This window comes from Salarias fasciatus, chromosome 20 (assembly GCF_902148845.1).
Source record: "Salarias fasciatus chromosome 20, fSalaFa1.1, whole genome shotgun sequence".
In the NCBI taxonomy this organism is placed as follows: domain Eukaryota; kingdom Metazoa; phylum Chordata; class Actinopteri; order Blenniiformes; family Blenniidae; genus Salarias; species Salarias fasciatus.
This window is the reverse complement of record NC_043764.1, coordinates 24640045-24659422: the sequence shown is the minus strand read 5'-3', so window position 1 is coordinate 24659422 and position 19378 is coordinate 24640045. Positions and strand designations below refer to the sequence as shown.

General features: G+C 47.0%; 1 protein-coding gene across 3 annotated transcripts in view; it reads left to right on the top strand.

Annotated features, from left to right (window-relative positions):
• The window catches only part of znf385a (zinc finger protein 385A), a 57895-nt gene extending 39057 nt beyond the window's left edge, over positions 1-18838 (top strand). For all 3 annotated transcript variants that reach the window (XM_030117998.1, XM_030117999.1, XM_030118000.1), the window contains 6 exons: positions 1030-1140; positions 5308-5482; positions 11624-11983; positions 15582-15766; positions 15916-16008; positions 16326-18838. In XM_030117998.1, coding sequence (XP_029973858.1) covers positions 1030-1140; positions 5308-5482; positions 11624-11983; positions 15582-15766; positions 15916-16008; positions 16326-16574 — 1173 coding nt within the window. In that variant the 3' untranslated portion in view covers positions 16575-18838. The remainder of the gene's footprint in view (positions 1-1029; positions 1141-5307; positions 5483-11623; positions 11984-15581; positions 15767-15915; positions 16009-16325) is intronic.
• Positions 18839-19378: the final 540 nt, after the last annotated feature.

The following is a 19378-nucleotide window of genomic DNA, read 5'->3' as shown; positions in this document are numbered from 1 at the left end:
CCTCCCCAAGTTTAACTTCTTTTCACCCTGTTTTTAAGGGTTGCCGAGTAACGAGGACTGTAGAGAAATTCTGGTTGTTTGTTTTTAAGTCAAAAGAATATTCCTTTCAGCTGCTCGTCTCTCTCCCTCCCTCCCTCCGGCATTGAATATGAAATGAGTCTATGGCTCTTGGTCTGAGACAGCCAGAGAGAAATCCTGGTGATTTGCCAAATTAAGCCCAGCGATGTACCAAACTGAGTCATTCAGACTCAGTCCAATCCTCAGTTGTTGGAGCACACTCCCTTAAGAATTCAAAACACCAGACAGCATAAATATGATCGCTTTCAGGCCACCACAGTCCACCACATCAGTTAGTCTCAGTCGGGCCTGCTGTGGTTGCAAACATGTGTCAGACAGTTGTCTGCAGTGAAACGAGCACGGGCCACCGAGTCCATCGCTAATGCTAAGGTCAACTTACAGTAATTGTGAGATAATTTCAGCTTCACACAGAGCTATATAACTGGGGTGTTGCTCTTTGGGAATAGTACAGGCTTTTGTGTCTGGGGCCAAATTTATACGCCGGGCTTAAGCAGCAACACGGGAGAAGTACTAAGTGAGCCAGTTAAATTTATACAAGGTGCTTAACGCCACATGTGATGGACAACCCAGCTGCAGCAATTAGCGCACGGACACTGCGATGCTACAACCTGGTTATTATCACCGCGATCAGATGCTCTGGCTCAGCAATGCAACAGGTGTCGCCGTTGTAGCAACATCCTGTCAACACTGTGTTTTGAACATAAGCAGAGACGCGGCGCGAAACTCGGGACGGAGTCTGTGAACACTCGTGTGTGACGTTCATTCACCCTGCAAGTTGACATTGTTCGGGTTGAGTTGAACGATTATTCAAAAGGGAATTCATCGTAAACTCTAGGATGAGTAGCAAAGGTCACGGTACATTCACCCTGATATCATTCTGCGTCCACATCACAGCTCACCCTTCTCTCTCTCTCTCTTTGTTGTCTCTCTGTCTGTCCCTCACTCCGGCAGATGGACCCGGTGCAGAAGGCTGTGATCAACCACACTTTTGGGGTTCCTCTGGTCAAAACCAAGCGGCCAGTCATCTCCTGTAACGTCTGCCAGATCCGCTTCAACTCAGAGGTAAAGAAACGGCATACATTCTATTTCCGCATACCGTTTCCCTCAGGAATGTGTTGATAGGTCCTCTGTCCTGACGTGGATGTTGACTCAGAGGACGTGTTTGAGTTGTGCTTCGGCTCTCCTGACCTCTCTGGAATTTCATTAGTTTCTTCGCATCAGTTGCATAAGAACAACTAATGAAGCCAAAAACAAGAGAATTGTTTTTCTTGCTTATAAGCTCATTTGGATTGACAGCCTCGGCATATGGCAACATGCAACGGCGAGCTATGAAACAAGAGTCTTTTAAAATGCACAGAGTGGCTCTTGTCTTGATTTTGTGCAGAGCGTTCAATTAATCTTAACAGCAGTTTCATCTGTTTTCCCATATGGTATAGTTTATCTAAGCTCGTAATTGAAGTTTAATGGCACATCATACCCATGGGCAACTTGCATACATGACTGATGACAAATTAATGATTGTAAAGATGATATGAATGTGCACTGCCAAGCGCTTCTCAGCCGTTTCTTTGTAGTGCAGGCAAATGAGACCGACTCAAAAGAGTCATACGTGTGGTGTATAATCTGGCTGTGATTCTCTGTTGAGTGGTAGAAATTTCAGACCAGGGCGTACGTCCATCCACAATACACAACATTAAGGAGTGGACCAGCGCTATATATACCTCTGAGGGCTACAATCATGGTTTCAGCGCGGCCGCGGAGCTGTAAGGCTGTAATCTTCAGTCCTCTCCTCAGCTGTGTACACAGGAAGCAGTTGGACCCAGATGTTTATGCAATGAAATACTTTGAGACCCACGACTAGTAATCAAACACTGACCTTACTGGGTGGGACGTGCCATTTGGAGCAAAATTAGGACGTAAAGCAGTGAAGGACCAACAGACTATATTAGATTTTTTTTTCTTCAATGAAAACAGTGGAAGCAAAAATTAATAAGATAGTGTTACGTAATATGCACATAAAGTGCCCAAAGATTCAAAACAAAGAATGTATCAACCAGCCAACTTAAGTTCACAGTATGCCGGAGCCGAATCCAGACGACCATGAGTGTAGGCTTAAGGTCACCAGTCCACCACAGGACAAACAGATAGCTTTCATGCTCCATATATACTGAAAAAAAGGAAAGAAAAGAAAAGGAGGAAGACTGTGGTGCATCATCCGTATCAGACAGCTGTGAGTTGTTTGTGCTGTCAAGAGAAAAGCAATCCTCCTTATTGTCGTAGAATGACTCCCCACCCACAGTGTTCTCTTTACGTTATGTCAAATAAAGATGGATATTTCATCGAGGATCAGCAAGAAATGCTTCTAAGAATTCTGCTGTGCAGTTTCAGCCCCCCCCCCCCTTTTTTTTTTTTTTTTTTGGACTCTGCCCTTGATGTTGACATTATCTGCCATCTGTTAGCTGATTGGGCTGCTCAGGTCAAAGAAAGCTGTTGGAGGGGGGGGGGCTGCTCACCATGTAATGTCATGATCACCGTATTTGTCTTCAGAAGATCTATTTCTCTCTTCCTCCTCCTCATTTCACACATCATTTTGCCATCATGCCTTTGTCCCATTTGATCTCTCTCTCTCTCTCTCTCTCTCTCTCTCTCTCTCTCTCTCTCCCTCTCCCTCAATCTGTCTCTCTCGCTCTTTCATGCTGCAATGCTGCATTATTTACAGTGTGGAAATGCCTAAAATTGCCTGCCACTACTTATTATAAGATGCATTCGTCAAGGGCATGGATTAGTGTCTGGCTCTGACAGCCCCGGTGCATCTTGGGAAAAAAATGGTAGAGAGGAGACTTGTAGGGGAAGGACAGGAGGGAAAGGATGGGGGAGGGATGGCTCCCCGCCGTCCCTGCATTGTGCGCCGGTGTGAGGTGCTAAACGGCGGCTTATGCAGAATAACCTTGGTGGCATGCTGCATTAGTGACATCAGAGGCTCGGTGGCGCTGCATTGACCAGCGTCACAGCAGCTGCAGCAGGAGAAGCCTCATATGCATCTTTTATTTTTTTGTCTCTCCCGCTGCCTCGCTGCTCTCATCCTCCACTTTCGACCCCTTCACTCTGCTTCCTGCTTATTTATTGTTTTTTCCATTATCTCCGTGTTTTGTGTGGCGCTCCAGCTGTACGGTTGCCATGCTTGAGCAGCGTTACCCCGAGAATAATAATGATGATGGAAAGCACTTGTTCAGTTGGAGCTCTCTGCATAATGAAAAGCAGGCATTGCACACTAATGCGGTGCAACTTTTCCTCTCTCTGGTATTTTTGTCTCTTTTATATTCCTCCTAGTGCCGACACAGCCCCTGACATCAGCCCGGCTTGTTTTGTAGCACTTTAAGTCACTCCCTCATCTTCATCCACGACCTCACGGTGAAACTCGGCGTCGTGGCAGCACATCCCCTCGGCTCTGTTGAAGAAGAAACCCTGTGTGGCTGCTCCGCCGTGTGCTGTCATCCACCTTTCTATTGCCCCACATTCCCCCCTTCATCTGAGAGATTGCCTCTCTTTCAGCAGCCCCCGACCTCCCCGCCCATCATTCCCCCGCAGCTCTCCAAACTTTGATCTGCTGGCTTTGCTGGAGCACTTCCTTAAGACCCCCTCTGTCAGGGTACGGTTACAACCCACGTTGCGGCCATGATTTACAAGGAGCATGCGATCTTCTGTCTTACTGCAGCCGATGCAGGAGGTTTACTGTGCCAGCTCGTGACCTACACACACATACATGGAGCTAACATACACAACGGTCGTGGCCCGGCAACATTACTCATCTGTCTCTGCCCGCTTTGCCGAGCCGGTCCATCACCACACTTGAGCCTGTGGTCGGCGTGATGTCCTGAATGTCACTCAAATTCTCCAAGCCTTTCAGCACCTGGGGCAGCTGTCTGCTGCACATCAAGGCAAAGTCCTTCTCCGTGCGCTCCGTTTCTGTCATAATGACCTCTCCATGCAATTCTTCGCCTCATATCGGCTCACTTATGAGAACAAGTGCAGTCTTAATATATGTATGAGCAAATACATGATCATAAGGAGTGACGGAAGGGTCGTAATGGCCAGATTATCTAATGGCAAATGTTTTAATGCAGGTGAATTGACAGGAGTGTCTGTTTTCTAGCCACTGCACAGCGAAGCCAGACCTTTGGCGACAGCTCAGAAAAGCAACCCTGTATCTCATCTGCCATGTTGTTTCTGACTCGCATACTTCTGTGGAGACACAGAAAGGAGAGAAAGACTCTCCGAAGTCCCGGTAGTCTCCTGGCAAATGCCTCACCTCTGTTGTTTACACTCTGAGCAAACACATTAACTACTAGCTTCCATTTCAGCAGGAGATTAGCCACACCGGCTCGTGTAATAGATCGCTGCACCATTTTCTTTTTTCCTGGAACGCAGGGCGATCTTCATTCAGCGAAACCTCCCTGGCCCTCAGTGCGGATCCCCGTTTTATCTTTACAGCGAGATAATGCATATGGTGACTTCACTGTATGGTGGCATTTATATTTAGATTTCGCCGCCAAGGAATTAAGTTGGAGACTATACGAGAGCCTGAACCTGTTTGCGGAGCAGCTGAAGCCGATGACAGAATTTATGTGGTGGAAATCCATCTATACCATCTCACCACGGCACTGTGCATACTGCAGCAATGCATGTGTGTTTTTGGAGGGGGGCTCATAATCGGGGATCAACTAATGGGCCATCCAGGCAGATGTGGCTTCTCGCTGACCCTCGGTTCAACTCCCTCTGGCCAGCATGTCAGACTGGATGTAGCATGAAAACTGGAGCCAAGAGCTGTCAGGCTGTACGTGCAGTAAAGTTTTAGCTGTACATTCATGTCTAGTGTAAACAGACTGACGATCTAAAAACAGACTCGCTGTTGCTGTTTTACTGTTTTATAATGTCTTGCTAATTCAAACACCTGACAAGAAGATAAGCAAGGGACAGGAGAGCAGATAGGTTTTTGTCTCGAATGTCTCCATCACTGCATCATTGGAGCTTTTTGTTATCCTGCGTGTAATCCATCTATCTATCCAGCGTAAACCTGCCTGCCGTGTGGCGTGAGTCCGCTCTCCGGAGTATATTGAATAACACGCCGTCACAGTGACATGTGCGCCCGTCCAGGTGTCGCGGTGAGTCTGATCCAACCTGCTGGCTCCCTGTTTTCATAAACTTTTTCGTTCCCCTGTTGTCTTTCAGAGCCAGGCAGAAGCGCACTACAAAGGGAACCGACATGCCAGGAGAGTCAAAGGCATCGAGACCTCTAAGAGTCGCCCTCAGGAGGGGGACAAGCCTCATCCTCTGCCCCCCACCTCCTCCCCATCCCCGCCCGGAGCGCCTGGCACGGCCCCAGACAGCGAGCCCAGCAAAGCGGGTGAGAGAACACGAATATGCCACCACAAGAAGAGACAGGGGGGGACAAAAAAAGTGCTTGTGTAAGTCTTGTTGTGGAAATAATCATCTGAATCCACACAGGATGTTCAGTGCCTGATGGTTCTGATGGAGAATTAAATGGAAAATATGCAAAAATAACAGAGGAATGTAATCTCTGCAGCTTTGCCATGTGTCGGTGTTCCTGTGAGGATCTCAGCTCTGTGTGTGGTCTGATGTGACAGCAGCATATTTTATGACAGAAGACACTTTCCAATAAACAGCAGAAGCTGGTGATTACGGCACTTTTTATATGGATATAAATAAAAACTTTAATGATATCCTCATAGGAAAACAGAATATTGACTGTACATACAGACCAGCAAGAAAGCGAGGTTCAGGATCTGTTGATGAAAGTTTGAATTTATTCAAGCTAAAAATACCGAAGAAGTTACTTGGACTAACTAAAAGTTTGATGCAGTTTTGCGCAATATGTTCCCTTTTCCTCTTTGCTGCTCTGGCCACTTTAAATTACAAGACCAAATTAAATTGAGGCTTCACTTCAAAGCGGTGGGTCAGTCAGTCTGAAAACAGAGTTAAGCTGAAAACTGTTTGATGAAAACAGCCAGCGATCACATGAGAAGGAAGCAAGGTTCATACGAAATCTGCCCCAAATTTCAAATAAAGTCACACTTTTTATTTTCAAGTTTGCATGTATATTCTTAAGGTATGAAAATATACTGTTCATGGCATGAATTTCAGAGTGCGGGGGCCCGAGGACGCTCACATTACACGCCCAGTAAATTATGTTCTAAAAATGTGGGTTTTAATGAATTATTGATAGTTTTTCCCTCCAATTATTTCTTTTCATCATGATTTCTTCTAAATTATTAAAGGTATCACGATCGTGCTGGGGAAAGGCATCCCTCTGACCTCCCAACGGTGCCCCAGACAGTGCAAACATGCACACGCAGGGAGAACGTGCAAACTCCACATAGGAAAGCCACCAGCTGGAGTCAGACTGGGGATATTCCTCTTGTGAGGCGGGAGTGCGAACCACTACACAGCTGTCCGGCCGTACAGACAGAACCCTGTTTGCTATTCCAGCAGTCCATTGTTCAGCTGAGCCATAAAAAAACTGTTTTCTTTTGGGGGGTATTCATTCATTCAGACTGTGAGCAGGTGAGCTGGCTACAACGAAACACATCAGTTTAACAGCTCTTTGGCCCCTTTTCAAAGAATCCCACTGCGGCCTGTGTGTGTGTGTGCGTGTCTGTGTGTGTGTGTGTGTGTACAGTACATCTGCATGTGTCTTCACACACTCTCAAGTGAGCCGCAGCATTTGCTCCGCAATCAAAATAGACCACAGAGCCAGAGCCCTCACACGCTGGTAATGAGCGCTGAGGCTGATTGAGGAGAAATACAGATGACACCATCCTGGAAAAGTCTGCCGGACCTTAATCTGAGCCAGCATCTCCAGTGACAGAGACCGCACAGCTGATCTGTCCCTCATAAAAAGTAACTCGGTGCTGACAGGCTCATTATCCGGTAAGGTGTGAGGCATGATAAAGGCATCGGAGGCTCTTTCTTTAGCGGTCTTGACTTCATCCCTTCCCGTTTGCCTCATCTTTGTATTTCGAGCTGTGATTCAGACGCCGGGCGCTGCATTCATCTGCCCGTCTCTCAGAATTTTCCATTCCCTCAGTGTCACCGCTCCGTCCTTGGATTAAACAACGGGCAATGAATAGACCGGCCGTGTTTTGGTGACATTTACAAAGGTTTCTGTAGCTCACTGTTTACCAGACATTTCCACCTTATTGATGTGAGGGCACAGCGCAAACACCATAAATGAAAAGATGAAACTCAGGCCCAATAAAGGCCAGTGTGACACACAGGAGTCCGGCGCTCAGCGCCGACCTGCCTTTTTGTGTCTATAAAAATAACACTCAAGATTTTATTTTCACCGGTCCCGGAGAAATAAAGACAGCCAGGCCTTTTCACTCACTCCCCCTCATGGGGGATCTGAGACCGGCAGCAGCACGGTCCCCATTAGCGAGACTTCCTGTTGCAAAGTCCAAATGCATAAAGGGCCAAAACCAGCCTGCTATTATTGAGTTCTGAAAGTAGCAACATGTGAAAGAATGCCTTTTTCCATCCAAGCGTCTTTCTCGTGACCCGGGAGCTTTGCCTCTTCCTGGTTTTTGCTGCGTGCTTGTGTGTGTGTATGTGAGTGTGACCTCGGTGTGATCCACGGCGGGGGGGCAGATGTCTTGGAGGAGGCAGCTGTTTGTTTGCCTGAGCTGGAGAAGAAGTGTCGCGGTTCAGGATGTGGATCCTAAAGCAGCTCAGTCCGGGCGGTTTTAAGCCAAACATGTCACACTGGAATTCATCTATAATGTATCTGTACACACAGGGTGTGAATCTGTGTGTGTGGGGGGGTCTTTATTGCCTTAACAATGCAGTCGGTTCTAGAAATGTGTTTTTTAATTAGATTAGTTGTTCATTCCACGCATTCTCTTCCAGCCATACATTTGTTATATCATATAAAGATAAAAAAAGATCTGAGCGTGCCAGGAAAAGCGCCCTCATACCCTCGGTTTGACCCCCCCGCCTCCCATTGGCTCCCTCATAAACGCATAAACATATACACACTCGTTTAAACAATGTGGTCGGGCTCATATAAACACACTGACTGAGGACCGAAGACATGATTTACCACGCCGCAAATCCCCGACAGCGCATCGCAGCACACTGTTGATGTTGTGGGATTTTTCTTGTTCGCTTCGCCCTTATTTTCCACAACATCTCGTCCTGCTATCAAACAGCGGTGACCCACTGTATCTTTTTGTTATTCTGACCTTCGCTTTTACACGGCATCATCTCTCATTAGCATATCAAACGCAGCGGTGACGGCCGTAAACCTGACATATTCGGACCTCGCCGAGGGATGAGGCAGTGAAAGGTTATGGCCGTTTGATTGCCGTTGCTTCTTCGCCCTCACGGCTCTCGGCGCAGGTCACGGGTTTTACAGCCCTCAAAGGATTTGCGGTTAGCGCTGCGCCCAAAGAGGAGGCCCTTGGCTTTGGGGGATTTGGCCTGGTGAGCTGAGGGTTTGGATGGGCCTGTGGGCAGCGGAGCGGCAGCTGCTATATTGGAGAGAGACTCGGTCTTACCTCCCTCCCTCCCCTCTGTGCTCCTCTGCCGTCAGACACTCCCACTCTAATGAAGGCCCCGGTTAAAACCACACTGATATTTAGTCCACACAAACACTTGCAGACGCACACACCCAAGGTCAATTAAACAGATGACTTTCATGTGAGGGCTTAGGTTGCACGGCTGTGAGGTGGGAGAAGTATTTAGTTACACTGAGCCGCTGTCCTCAACTCGCTCCCTCTGTTTTGTTTTGCCGTCTTGGAATTTGAATTTTTAGACATGTTTGCCAGGTTTTTAAGCCTGTTGCCAGATACTTGATTGAATTAGCCAGAAATAACAACTCTTGATAAACAGCGTTTGCATAGCTGTGTGTGTGTGTGTGTGTGTGTGTGTGTGTGTGACTCAGGGTTCGGATTCAGGCCAGACGGGGAAAAGACACCCCGATCTATTATGAATGTGGCTCGGCTCTTCTAAGGCCAGCATTGGGTTTCTGAGCTTGTTAAACATTAACAATAGGCATAGTGCGGGCAGACAGAGTCATCCTAGCCACACACACGTTCGCACGCACATACACACACACACACACACCCACTGTCTATATGTCAGCGAACAATGGTGAACCCACACCAGTACATTTCTTGTTCCGTCCTCTTTCAACTGTAACGTTTTATGTAACAGACTGTCTTCCACATTAGCTCCATTGTCATAAATGTTTTTTTTTTTTTTCTAAAGAACGTATCACACACTATAGAAAACATCAGTCTCAGAATACAGATGAACTTATTTCGTATCAAATCCCACGGTTTCTAAACAAACCCTCTCCCTCTAGAGTGCATACTATACATAGTTTTAATTTCCTGGAGTGGGTTGGGGCGAGGAGGACATAGAGGACTATAGAATAAAGCATCTGGAGCCAGTTATGTCTCTCTGCTAACGTGCTGATGAATAATACCTTCTTCTGTCGGACGATGAGGTCAGCCGGCCGGGAGGAAGGTCAGTCCACGAGACCGTCAATCTTTGACTTGGCTTACAGGGTGAGTCGTTCAAGACTCCAGAAGACAGTAAGATTAGGAGAAAGTATTGTAAGAAGTTGTATTTTCTCCTTGCTGATTGGAAAGTTTGGCTCATGCAGAACAGATCTGTCACTGGTCTCTAAACAGTGAGTGGTTCTGAGTTGCTGAGACAGACAGTGAACTATTGTTACCACTGAGGCCGAGAGGACGTCGACCTGAACGAGTTCTCCGCCAGAGTCAGAAACACTGAATGAAGCACAGCATGAGCTGAAACAGTGACTGGATGATGGATTTTGTGGCGAACCTCCAGGCCATCACGGATCACAAAATCTCTGATTACCACTCGGTCAAACACCTCCATCCCTTCCCACTTCACTTTAACTCAAACCACATGTTAGGAGTACTGCGGGCTTCAGGTTCTGTTCCAAAAGCCACACAGAGTTGTTCATTCGAGCCTGGATTGGACTGGAACTCCTCAAAAATACTGCAGAGAACTTCCCCTCCACCATTCTCTGTGTGTACACTTGTTACATGCTTTGCTTATCGTGTCCAGCGCAATCAGTGCCGTGAAAAAAGACGCATATTATGATTTATCAAGCTCACAGTGAAGAGCACATGCTGCAGATACCACTTTGATCCAGGGCGGCTTTGCAGACTTTTCAGTGCCATGAAGAGCGAGAGCTAAAAATTTTCTCTTTTTTTTTTTTTTTTTTTTCTTAATAAAACATCTGTTTGACAAATGCTCTGCGCGGCCAGCCGCTCTGCAGCTCTGCAGCTGGAAACTTCCAGTACGGCGAGAGAGGGATTTCTCATCCTGGAAATCAGTGGAATGGAAAGCACTCACATTGGCATCTTCATTACAGATGATGCAACTGAGTGACCAAACCGAAACACAAGAATTATTACAGCAGCACGTAAGACTCGGAGTGAAAGAAAAGTATGAATACACCCCGACCACTGTCATGGAACCAGACGACGGTGTGTGAGACAATTCTCATTTAAAACAAACAACAAAAAAATAGATAGAGTCAATATTTGTTTTTCTTCCCAGAAATACTACATGTTATCCCTTTAATACCATAATCCAGGCAGGCTTTTCTGCTGCCTGCTTTTGGCGCTTCATCCTGTGGAGTTTAGAGAAAGGCTGCTGGAGGGGGGGGAGGTCAGAATACCCCACCCAAATTTAGGGGGTCTTTTTCCAGCCAGGCCTCTCTCCTGGGTGAATACCGAGGGCCGTGCGCATGGGAGTGGCTGACCAGAAACATGTGTGCGTGGAAATATATGTATAAACATGGTGTGCGATGAGAACGTTCATTTTCTCTCCTATGAGTGACCGAAAGACGTCAGAGAGGCGACAGGAGAGCGAGAGGAGCGCTGGTTTCATTTCACCTGGTTTTCTTTGTGTTGTTTGCATCGCCCGCTGACGGAAACTAAACGCCGATACTGCTTCAGCCGAAGCCAGAAACAGCAGGTGTGTCGCTGGGACGCAGAACAGGCCCAGGCTGAGGCGTCTGCTTCCTTTCCCCCCCCCCCTCCTTTTGGGAACATTTCAATAAAATGAAACCACATCAGGGAAATTTAGTCTAGAAAGCTTCAAAAGGCCTCAAACATATTAAACACGTGCCCATCCTTTTACACCCTTTGGTTATAGCTTTTCCACTTCTGAGCTACTTTCGATGTGAGTTAAATTAAAAGGGACGCTTTGTGAGCCATTGTGGCCACACATTATAGGAAATATAAAGCCCTTCTGAAAGCAGGAGCTTTATGTTGGTCTGTCTGATCTACGGAGCAGGCCGGGCCTCCCGTTTTCAACTGCCAGTGGTTAACAATGCGGTCAGACGCAGCAGAGTTTGGTTTTCGGGACTACTTTCCATCACTTTGCAAACTGGGAAATGTTTAAATTATAAAGTGTGTGTACTTTATGTGAGTTTCTTTTCAACTTGTATTTAGTGTCTTTCTCTGTTTCTCTGTTTCTGTAGATGAGACCAGGCCTCTGTCGCAGCTAAATGGGCCCCTGCTGGCCCCGGGGCCCCTGCCCCCCCTCCCAACCCCTCCGACTCCACCCATGGACTCCCCCGTGCCGTCGGTGTGTCCCCTCATTCCCGCCCCCACTCCCCCCGTGGTTCCCCCGGCCTCCACCTCCCCGGGCTGCGGAGGGGGCAGCTCCACCTCCGAGCAGGCCGGATCCGGACCCCCGGTCTCAGGAGCAGCGGGGACCCCGGCCTCCAGCAGCCCGTCCACACCGGAAACAGAGGAGGACAAAGCCAAGAAGCTGCTGTATTGCTCTCTGTGCAAGGTGGCCGTCAATTCCTTGTCACAGCTGGAGGCCCACAACAAAGGTGGGTGACAGTTGTCCAAAACAAAACAAAACAAAATGTGAGAATACAGTCACTGTATTTCTGCCTGGAATCCATGATCGTGAAGTAATGGCTCTAAAAGTTTCTCCTTGAGCTCCCACGCTATGGTTGGATTCCTCTTTTATTCAAACAGCGCTGTTGTTGTTGGAAGCAAACGGCTCACATCCTGTGCGCTTCAGAAAAGTTGCCAAATTCGACACATGAAGCCACTTGTGAGGAAAATTCAAATTCAAACCATTAACGTGATGCATGTCTGATGGAAAACAAGTAAATGGTTTCATACAGATAAGAGACATGTCAGTAAATAAGGAAAAAAAACCACTGAGATCCCAGTTTACAGTTCAAGCTTTGTATTCTTATCCTCTCATCAGCAACAGGATTCAACATGTATGTTATGATCGTACATTCTGGGTGAGTTTGTCATCTAGAAGCAGTTAAATGGAGCTTTGCTCCCGTATATGAGTCAGTATCGTGGTACTCAGGATTCACCAGCATGAACATCTCAATGCCATCAAAAACTCAGAAGCACTGAAGAACTACCTGAACTTTGGAGTTACATTTAGCCGAAAACACTCAGTCACTGCACATTTTTGGACATGAAATCAAAACAAAAGCCATCATGAGAAAGTTTAAAAGCTTCACATGTGGGTAAATACAACAGCAAGACAAATCACGTAAAGAACAAATAGATTTTTTTTATATTTAACAATCTGTCTCATTTTTTTCTTTAATGGTATTTATTGGTCAACATGTTTTCCCTCCTGAAAAATGTGTAATAATAATATATTTAAACTAATTCAGCACATGTGGGAAAATAATTGATAATGTTTATTGAGTTTGTTTTTTTTTCTGAAAGTTATTAATGATGTTCTATTCATATTACTTCATTGATACTGCTCTGGGTTCAACTGAAATAGCCTCTCTTTAACTAAGAAGTGACCAGATGAAAGGAGTCGAGTTGATCTGAGCTCAGTGAAGGTTACTGAGACAAACACTGATCAGCAGATAAATGATCTGTTTGACACCGACATGCTCGACCTCTGTAACTGAGCTCTGCTCTCCTGGTTTCCAGTCCCCCGTCAGTGTGTCCAACAGCGCCGACCCTCTGGCTCTTCTCCTACACCAGAAATAATTATTCCAGAGAAAACGCCTCTCGCAGATTCATGATGCGTCTTGTCAGTTTCACCGCAAAAAAAAAAAAAAAAAAAAATGCTTAGCGTACCCCGAGGGTTTGTGTTTGAAAGATTTGCAGCTGAGGATGGCGGAGACGTGTACCCACTGCATGAGGGATTAAAGTGGAGGGATGGGAGGAAAAATGGCTGTTATGTGGGTGAACACGGCACAATAGCAGCTCAAACATTCTGTCAGACAGCTTTCACACATGACGACACTTTCTCAGGGTAACGAAAACCCCTGAGGTGCTCGCCGCCAGCTTTAATCTCTCCTGCGTCGTAACGCTGGACTCTCTCTCTCTCTCTCTCTCTCTCTCTCTCTGCTTCTCGCTCTGTGACCTTGGTCTCTCTGTGGACGGTTTGTCTCTGCTGGACATCCACTCTGTCCTTTGGGAGTTGGCGGTATATGAACTGTTACGCTGATGAAAGCGACGGACATGCAGCCAGCGGTGCCACCGGCTCCACCACGTCCGTGTAGCTCTATCCTGCTGGTCTTGAGCAATGCTGGCCCCGGCCAGCTCGGCCAGACGTTAGAGCAGCCAACAAACACTCTTGATCTCAGATAAAGTATTAATCGATAAAAACGCAATCACTGTCACTATTAATAAAAGCCTAACCTCTGCAAGTCTGTTAGAATTCCTTCTCTTCCTGCTCTGATTCATTGTTGATTAGTGCTGCAGGGACGCACCATTTACCATGTGCACGTGCATGTAAGCACTGCGGAGATCACACGCAGTATGTTACAGCGTCTAAACATGATCCTGGGTCGCAGCCCGCTGGCGGCCCGACGGCGCCGAGACTCGACCCCCGAATAACGAAAAGTTGAAACAGCTGAGAGTCGATGAGGGAAACAATCTGGAAGCGATCACCGTCGCTCGTTGTGAAAACGCTGCATGTTAGCCGGGTTGAGGAGTAAAAGCATGTGTCACGCAGACGCAGGCGCGTGGCACGGATCGAGGCGCAGAGAAGGAGAAAACATCTCCTTTGTAATGGTATTTCCCCCCCAATAGTTTGACGTCAGGGCTGTTTTGTGTTTTCAGATGTATGTTTTCTGCGTGTGTGTCGGTTCATGAGTCAACATTAAAGAGACAAAACATCCACTGGGCCGTCCACTGTCAAACCAAAATAGAACAAAGGCAGAACAGACACCCCGGGAGCGCATTTCTGGCCACAAGCAAAACCTGTCATTCCAGCCGCTTTCTCCCCAGTGCAGCCTGCAACCGACCCCCCCACCCCCCCACCCCCACCCCCAGGACCTCTCCCCCCCCTCCCTGTAACCTTAACTCTGTTCAAAGGGAGTAACTCCAATTCGTATCTCAAAGTCAGAGCCAATGACAGTGGGATGCTTTCCGTCAGTGTCGACGAAAGGGAACAAAAATGTGGGACTATTTAACAAGAAGCTCTTCTGGCACTCTTTAATAACATGCAGCGCTCAGAACATTTTCCTCCTTTCAGCCTCATTTGCACATGCCGCCATATGGACTGCAAGTTGTCTTAATTATGACTGCAGAAACTATTGCATTGCATTGAGTGTTGATCCAGAGGAACTTTTTGAGCGGATCTGATGAAGGCCTGTGTTCACATCAAGATATCATTTGTCCCAGATTGTGTGTTTTTGTTTTTTTTTCTATTTACTATGTGTATGACTAATACCGTCAAGGATGAATTAATAATTGAAAAAAGATTTTAAACCCATCAGTCAGTTATTTTCCACTGAGAGAAAATCAAATACCTCAGTATTCTAACACCCAACAAAGCTGCGTTTCATAGTAATATAGACTTACATTTCCAGACTTGACATTTACTGTCAGAGCGATAGAGTTCAAGTGTGTGTGTGTGTGTGTGTGTGTGTGTGTGTGTGTGTGTGTGTGTGTGTGTGTGTGTGTGTGTGTGTGTGTGTGTGCATCCCTCTGTGTGCTGTCTGTATGTCGTTATCCTGCATTCTCAGTTTTACTGCTGGAACAAGCGGGTGGGTGAGACACGCTGTAGCGTCGACTACATGACCTTATCCCAGACATTCCTCTGATCAACATCTTCTTATTCAAGTAATAATGTAACACCAGAGGGCTTCGAGTTCATCCACTGTCGACTCAAACGTCAGACTGCTGCCCTCTTCTGGTGGAGGACGAGTACTGCATTTTGAAGATTTTTGTGGATATTGAGTTATTGGTTTATTGGAGAATGAGGCCAGTGGTACATTTTCTTCTCTGTTAAACTCAGATTTTAATATTTGTTGTTGGTTCCTTCGGATAAAGAGAAGAAAATTATAATCTTCTTTTTATTCAGGGAGAATCAATCTGAGTCTGAATTTTAATGACGTTTCATTGTGTTGTATTAACTTCTGTATTTGTAATGTAATGTCCGTTGATAACGTGGGTGTGTATTTCTGTGTGTGTCTGTGTCTGCAGGTACTAAACACAAAACCATCCTAGAGGCACGGAGCGGGCTGGGTCCCATCAAGGCATATCCTCGCCTGGGCCCCAAGCCCAGTGGAGAGCAGGGCGGGGGGCCGGTGGACCCCAACACTCAGGAACGAACCTTCCACTGTGAGATCTGCAACGTGCGGGTCAACTCTGAACTGCAACTTAAACAGGTACGAGAAAGAAGACTGTTTAAACATGTCAGCACAACAGAAGATTAATGATACATGTGTAATTTCACTGCATTGTATATAAAATGAATAACAGTCGGATTACAGCTTACTTTCGTGTTCCTACCTTTGTTTTTTTTCTTTTTTTCCAGCACATATCAAGTCGAAGGCACCGGGATGGTATGGCAGGCAAGCCGAACCCCCTCCTCAGCCGACACAAGAAGCACAGGGGAGCTGATCTGACGGTACGCATTTCAAGCTCCTGTGACACAGTCGGCAAACCTGAGACACACACACACACACACGGATCAGAGAGACGGTGATACTGGGGAACGTGAGGACATCTCGGGACATGTGATCCCTGCGAAGGCGCCACAGCTCTAGTAGAAAGTATTAACTAAAGTGAGCTGAGATGAAACTTGTGCATTATGTCAGATGAGGAGAGTCTGCAGGGGAAGTCTGTATCTGCTTCCATGCATATGTTGGCCTTCTGGAGCTAATCATTCCAACTCTGTCTTCCCCTCCCCCTCATGTCTTCTCCCTCTTCCCTGTCTGTTTCCAGTCTTCTTTGACCTTCTCCAAGGATCTCACCAAAGCTTTGGGAGCGGGGCTCCTGCCCAGCCCCCTGGCTGTTGCTGCAGCAATGGCCGCTGCCGCGTCCTCGAACCCGCTCGCTCTCCGGGCGGCTGCCCCCGCACCTCATCCGCACCATCACCTCCTGCAAGGCCCGCCTCTCAGCCACGCCATCCTGAGACCCGCGCCGGGGCCCATCCGCACCACCCACGGGCCCATCCTCTTCTCCCCCTACTGACACACCCCCACCCCCGATCTGACTCCCGTCGGGCAGAAACATCCACTCCAAAAGCACACTGTGAAGCTACAAACATGATCAACAAACAGCAATTGATAGGGGGGGGGGAAAAATAATCATCTAAATATCAGACTGAGAGAATTATCGAGGGAGAGGAATAGCGGGACGGAGGACGAGGATGTGTCTCCCTTTTTCCCTTTACCTGACAGTCTCCATCCACTCTCCCTTCATTTCAACAGACTTCTGCGTGTTCTGAAGAGGAAATGAGCAGAGGAGAGGAATCCATTATGCATCGAATGCCCTTGTACATTTCCCACCTCCCCCAGTCCCTCCCTTGCACTCTGGCCCTGTCATGGCCACCTCAGTAGCTACAGAAGAAACACATGCAGATCTTTCTAGAAGCGTTAAACCACATGTAGTGTTACATAAATCTTCTGAGCCAGGTTGGTTGTCCTCCTGTCATCACGGCTCAGTGTGTTCTTCTCATCCTATGCACCTCAGAACCAGAGACAATAATGTTATGTCAGTAGGGTAGCTGCTTCCATCGGTCTTTGCTGTGTTGCGCCATATGTAGCTGTGGCGGCCTCCTCAGTAGTACTGTACATGTCCTGCTCTGTGCCGGAGGCCATCAGCTCTTCAGTCTGTGACACTAGGTCCTTGGTAGATTCAACATGACTTCGGCTGACGGGCAGGCGGTGGTAGCCATATCCGACGGTTCGGGGTGGGACGGTGGGGTTCAGAGGGCAGGAAAGCGACTATAGGGGACTGCGCGCCCCTGTCATTGGTGAGAAGGGGGCTGGCACGGGTCAGTGGAAGGCTTCTCCCCCCGCAGCATGCACACACAGCCTCGGCAAATTTATTTTTAAAATAGAAAGTACCAACAAAATTGGCCTCGGGGCACATCTGCCATCCTCCATAACAGTCAAGGAGGAGGGGAAGTCACACATCGGTACATGAAGCACTGCGGTGTTTAATACATAATCACAGCGTTAAACTTCGATTTATTGAAGGACTCCTGCGCTTTTACATGCAGTGGCGAGGGTCACTGATCTGAAAAGAACATAGGCGACACAGGATGAGACTTCTGTTCAGAGGAAGCTATGGAAAAGGTTATTGACATCCCTTCACTTCTCCCTGACCTTTGAGAGCAGACTCACTGAGTGCGCAGGCAGGTAAGACTTCGGCGTGACCTTGTGTACCGATGTGTTTGAGTTATTGCTGCGTGTAAACTCGCGGGAAGGTCGCACAGTGTCAGACTTCTTTCTTGACCTCTGCCACTCCCGCTTCGTCCTCCTCCCACTCTGCTCCTCTCTGACATCCAGAGGTTCATTTGAATCTGCGATCAAGGACATATTAACACTGGCAACCATTACGCTGAGAGGAAACAAACTAAATAGAGGAAGATGAAAGCCAAATACATTCTTGGAGAAATGATCTTGAGCTGAAATGACAACCCAGCCTGAATCCTAGGGAAGCCGCCAGGAACGGGAGCCACAAAGTCCAGCCCGAGGCGTCCCACCATACTTCCTGTCTTACAACTGAAAGCCATGAAACGCACCATGATTTGTTTTCTTTTACAAATACTGGTGAGCACTTTGTTTTGTTGGGGTTCGGACTGTTCCGTTTGCATTTATATCACACATTAAAAAAGAGCAAAACAGAAAACACAACTAAAAATATTTTTGTAGGTAGGAAATGTTAATAACTTCATCCATGAAGGGAAAGAAAGAAAGAAAGAAAGGGGGTAGGATTATAAGTGAAGTGTAGTGGATTATATAAGTAACTCAGACAGGCAGTCCAAATGACTCAGTGGGGAGCCACAAAAAGATAGCTGAGCAGCAGCAGACCCGTCCTTGCCTGACAGCTGCAGACTAACACCTTTTTTCTGAACGATATGTACACTGTGCCCTTTCATTGAGAAGCAATGAGATCTAATGTCTTACCTTTGTCTGAATATTGCAATGCAATGAGCAATTTTTATGGGAGTGACTTGTTATCATTGTGACATGTTGTGACATGTTGTCTGGACTCGTGTGTGAACCGGGAGCGCGCCAGCCGACAGACCTTTCTGTTCTTCCATAAGGAGTAGAAATCCCGGCGGGGGGACTGAGAGCGAGGGACGGAGAGAGACGGAGGTGTAGCTGGGCGTAGGGACCGACCCTTCATATTAAAGGGCCTTTTAACTATGGTAATCTCTGCTTGGGGAACAGGGTACAACACCAGGTATCAAGGGATTAAAGCTAGATCTATTCAACAGGATTTTTTTTTAATATTATTATTATTAGTAGTTGGATTTCCTGAGTTGCATTTTTTTTTCTTGTCTAAGTGAAATACTGAGAAACATCATCAATGCCATTACTTAAAGACGAAGCTGGCTGGGCGTCAGCTTCCACCATTGTGCTCTTTTTTTTTCTTCTTCTTCTTCTTCTTCTTCGAGTTCATTTTGTGAGTGAGATACTATTCCAGGATCCGTGCTCTCCTTCCTGTTGGTGTGTGTACCGTATGTATTCTAGTGTGTGTTGGGACCTGCTCTCCCCACTTCCCACCAATCAGAAACAGAGATAGCCTGGAGTTACAACGTGGCCTGATACAGTAATGGATTCAAAAAAATAAAAAAATAAATAAAAAATCTGCACGTTTGATTCGGGGAGCTTGATCAATCATCCTGGATCAATAACCCGATCTAATATAGGTACTGCAATTTTGTCCCTGGTAGGTCTGTCGAGGAGCACCACAGATGTGTCCATGTTGTCAAAAGTGGGAATTCCCAGAGAGTCATCTTCATTAATCACATGTGGGAAATA